The sequence below is a fragment of the Bidens hawaiensis genome, unplaced genomic scaffold, assembly GCF_021521415.1.
Source record: "Bidens hawaiensis isolate Kalapana, Puna unplaced genomic scaffold, B.hawaiensis_p1.1 tig00004525_1, whole genome shotgun sequence".
NCBI lineage: Eukaryota > Viridiplantae > Streptophyta > Magnoliopsida > Asterales > Asteraceae > Bidens > Bidens hawaiensis.
The window spans coordinates 1,596,146-1,600,994 of NW_027491273.1; the positions used below are offsets into that span (position 1 = coordinate 1,596,146).

The window sequence follows — 4,849 nt, forward strand, 5'->3', positions numbered from 1 at the left end:
TGGTGCAAAAATCTTTAATGATTTAACTAATCAAAATCTGTATTCCAATATATGTAATTTCATATAGCCATGAGCTTATTTAAAAATCTGACTAACATATACGCATGGTTCACGGTTCACGGCTTGTCGAATTCAAACATCTCTAGCCAGGCTAGAAAGATCAACATGACCATCTGGTTTGACCGCTTTCTCAGGCTTGGGCTCAATTGGCACTCTCCTTTTAAAAGTAGATTTCGAGTCTCCATCATAAACCCGAGGAAACCCGAAAGTGGATTTGGAATCTCGGTCATGTAAACGAGGAGACCCGAACATACCAAAAAACCCTTTTGTCATGTCTTCAGCAGCTTCAAAGAAACGGTCCATGTTGCCAAACAGATCGCGCTCAATAGCTTCCATGTCGCTTCGAGGTCCAGGGAAATGAAACGGTGAATGTTGCATAGGGAAAGAACCTTTTGTTATCTGATCTGTTACATCTTCTTCTGTGTATTCCTTGTTAGATTGCACAACCTCAGATGGCCTGATCAATAATTAGCAATTTGGATATAAGCTTCAAGTAAACTAGTATAAACTAAAGAAAATAATAAAAAGAAATGTATACAGAATCTTGATAACTTCATTTAATGTCATTAAAAAAGATTATAGTATATTAGAATACTGGTATTAAGTTGCTATGAATCCATAGCATTATGACTTCATGCTCTTAAAGAGTAAGAAGTTATAAGACCATATCGATCTTGCTATTAATGACATACCACCCGAACCAGCGTCCGGATCTTGGTGTTAAAAAGCATGTCGCTCTCCGATGTGTTTTGATCCCAAAAGCCGATGTGTGATGCCAGCATGTACGCGAGGGATTTGTTATTTAAAGAAAACTAATAAAATATAAACAGATAATATTTTTACATAACTTTTATACACTAACATATATGATATTCTCATGATCTCCAGCCAGATTTGTTTAATCTACAATCTAATTTGTTCAAATACTCAAACCCATTGCTCAATTGATGGTCAGATTTGAAAAACTCGGACCCGTGGCAATCAACGGTCCAACTTGTTCAAATACTGATCAGCTGTAAAGACGCCACATCGTGCGTAAGATTGCATCAGAGCCCACGATGTGATGTGTCGTGCACACATAATGGAAGCACATTGCACGCTGCCATCTCATCACTACATGTCTACATCATGTAATGCACGCATTATGCGCTCCTCATGTGCAGATTTTAAAACCAAGTTCCGGATGAACCTCAACTCATTATCCAGAGTCCGAATGAACCAAAGGCAATCCGCACCAGCAGCAAATGACACTACACTATGCATTAAATGTATCATCACACGTGCAAACCATGCAAAAGGGGAAAACAGTACCCATACTTGCTAGTTGCTACAATATATTTTTTGATGACCACTGGACACATAACTTCATTTACTTGCCATAATACTCGACTGAATGAACCGGACTATAAATATGAAAAGCAGCATGACAGTTATTGGCATTCAATCCTCATTACTCTACACTCGCTCTTATCTACCACACGTTTGAGCCGGCCAGCTGGGTAATAGGTAGGAATATCCCCAGTAGCCAGGCTAGCAGTTGAATTGTATTGCACAGTTAGTTACTGTTTGGTATGCAGGAATGACAGGAGGAATGGAATGATTCATTGCGTGAGAATGAAAAAAGTGATGTTTGATTGCTCAGTGGAATGGAATCATCCGTTACACATGGAATCCTATTCCATCAAAACCATTCCTTCCTACCCCTGTTCTTTTTTTTCATTCCATTCCTCCTTCACCCTACTTTCTCAACAACAACACCACCACCACTACCATCGCCACCACCACCACCTGACTGCCACCACCGCTGCTGCCACCATCGTCGCTGTAACCACCACAACCATTGTCACCATCGTCGCCTGACCAACATCGCCACCACCAATGTCGCTGCCTGACCCCCCACCACCTGACTGCCACCACTGTCATCACCACCCTACCATCGCCATCACTACCAATACTACCACCGTTTGACCTCTGCCACCCCCACCACCACCATCACAGCCCTACCATCCCCATCACTACCAACACTACCACCGTTTGACCACCGCCACCCCCACCACCACCAGCACAATCACCGCCCCTGCCACCTAACCGCCACCATTTTCGTCGCTGAAGCTACCACCATTGTTGCCATTGCAGTTTTTTTTTTAATTTGATAAAAAAAATTATTTTGAGATAGGAGTGTGTTTATTATTTCTATTTCATTCCTACAATTTTTTGATACCAAACAACATAAAGTAATAATTCATTTCATTCTTATAGGTTAACCAAGAATAGTAATTATCCATTTCATTCTCTTGTCCATTCCATTTCTTCTCCCATTCCACTCCCCCTTCATTCCATTACCTCCAACCAAACATACCCTTATTCTGAACTACCACCTAATCGCCCAACAAACACGAAAACCGCCCAGCTGTTGCAACATACACCTATAGCCATTCTTATAAAGGATAACAAATCAAGTGAATATTCTGTATTAGGTTACATCATCTACTAGACCTAATGTCATGCCTCTAATTCAATCATTTGCACCTCTCCATTTACTCATCATCTAATTCAATAATTTGCATCTCTTCGTTTTATCAACCCTAACGACACGGCAGTACGGCTCTTATTCAACCATTTGCAGCTCTCTGTTTAGCTACTAAGCATCAACTAGACCTAATGCTCACGGCAATCATTTTAAAAAACCTAGATTAATAAAATAATAACAGAATGCACACAAATAAAAGCCCTAGCAACCGCAATCACGAATCAAACAAGTAAACCCTAGCATTTCCTACTAATCAATCTAAAAAGCATCAGATTCACAAATAGACACAAAATTAGAAAACAGAGTTACGAAAACAACCTTCCGAAGCAGTCCTTAAGCATCTGCTCGGTCTTCTCGCACTTTCTGATGAACTTGCCAGGCTCCACCTCCTCAGTTCTGCACTGGAATGACGTCATCTTCCTCGTCGAGCATCCAGCTTCAGATCTAGGGTTTAGAGCTTCAAATTCGCCGGAGCTCCGGTCACCGTCACCGCCGTCGTCTCTCCATATCCAACGACCCATGGCTTCTGGCACCTTCTAGAAATAAACGTCTAATGTTATTATTATTATTATTATTATTATTATTATTATTATTTTTATATCAACGGAACGGTTACTTTCTCTTAAGGATTATTTTTCGAAACTTGCAAATAAGCCCTTATATCTAATTGAATTGAGCCGAGCCAGGTCGAGCTTGAACTTAAACAAAGCTAGTTTGAGCTTAACTCGTTAACTTTATGAAAATCAAGCTTGTGTTTGGCTTGTATAAAGTTCGTGATCGGCGGGCAAAGCTTGTTAATTTTATTTATAGCTTTTATTTTTTAACTTAAACAAGCTGCGTTGAGCTTAGCTCGTTAACTTTATCTAGCTGAAAAATCAAGCTCGAGCTCGTCGAGCCAAACTTTTTAATTTAATTTATTTATTTATTTATATGTTTTATTTTATTTTTTTCTTTTTTTTAATGTTTGAAGCTCAACTGGTATAATATACGTATTCTTTATTATTTTTTTTCTTATTTTAGTATGCTATTATTTTTGTGTGATTTTGGGCTTTTAGAAACAAGGGGAAATGAGAAAAAGTAGGATGACGCTATGATGTTCGCCCAGGGGGTGAAAAAAGCTTATGTGGCATGCGTTTCCTTTAACATTCATGTTGCTACCCTTTAACGCTCCTCATCACATGTACGATGCCGAATTGGATCCATTCAACCCTAATATTAGTAAACTTGGTTACATGGTATCTAATTTTGTTTAATCTTGGTTTGGAAACATGCACGACCATGGTTCACTAGCTCGTCACTCGCAACAAATTCATAAGTTGTAATGGCTTATATTCATTTTAAGGCGGGTTTCGAGCCACAGATAGCTCTCTGAAGAAAAAATTCATCATGGATTAATTAAGCCTTGTATAACTTGATATCGATAGTAGTTTTGCATCAAGCCTTGGACATAAGGCACATAGCACTCAATCATCGGGACACCGGCTGATCGGTGCATGTACCCTTGTCTTTCGGCTATCAACGCCACTACATGATGCCTGATTAACCGTCCGTCACTTTTAACGTTATTTTCACGAGATTAGTAAAATAACGTCAAAATTAGTGCAATTTCACTTTTGCCCACCCGAGGGTCTCACCGAAAGCAGTCTCTCTATCCTTATAGGGTAGAGGTAAGGCTGTCTACATCTTACCCTCCTCAGACCCTACCATAGCTTTGCTATTGGTGGGATATACTAAGTACGATGATGATGATAACTTGATATCGATCTTAATGTTAACATGCACATGAATAAGAAAAACATGTAAAATCATCAAATAGTAATAAAAAGACGAGTTAACTCATTGAGTAACAAGAAGACATATTTGAACACAAGCTTAGTATGAGCTCGACAATAAATAATTAGGAGTCGTGCCAGCTCGACTAGGAATATAAGGAGCTTGAGCTCGAGTGGTTGAGTTGATGCCAATTCAACTCGATCGTTTTACATCCATAATAATCTCATATCTTTGTCCTAATTGTTTATTCTTTTCACTAAAGACTGTTATAAACATACTTAAAATCCATATGAGATGGCCCTCTTATCCTTTCATTCAAAAAGTAATGTCATTTACAAACTTTACATCATATTGCCCTCCTACCAGTCAATAAACAAGACCTCTCTCCATAAACCTCCTCATAATCTTTCATATCAAAAAACAAAACATATAAATAACTATATAATATTTAAAATAATAATAATAATAATAATAATAATAATAATA

At 38.5% G+C, this 4,849-nt stretch overlaps 1 protein-coding gene across 1 annotated transcript; it reads right to left on the reverse strand.

Moving 5' to 3' along the window:
* Positions 1-3,111, reverse strand: LOC143626825 (fra a 1-associated protein-like). The gene is made up of 2 exons (XM_077096782.1): positions 2,909-3,111; positions 1-517 (listed from the first exon to the last, which is right to left on the reverse strand). Exons 1-2 carry the CDS (start codon positions 3,109-3,111, stop codon positions 133-135), a joined length of 588 nt encoding a protein of 195 aa, XP_076952897.1. The 3' UTR covers positions 1-132.
* Between the last annotated feature and the right edge of the window lie 1,738 nt (positions 3,112-4,849).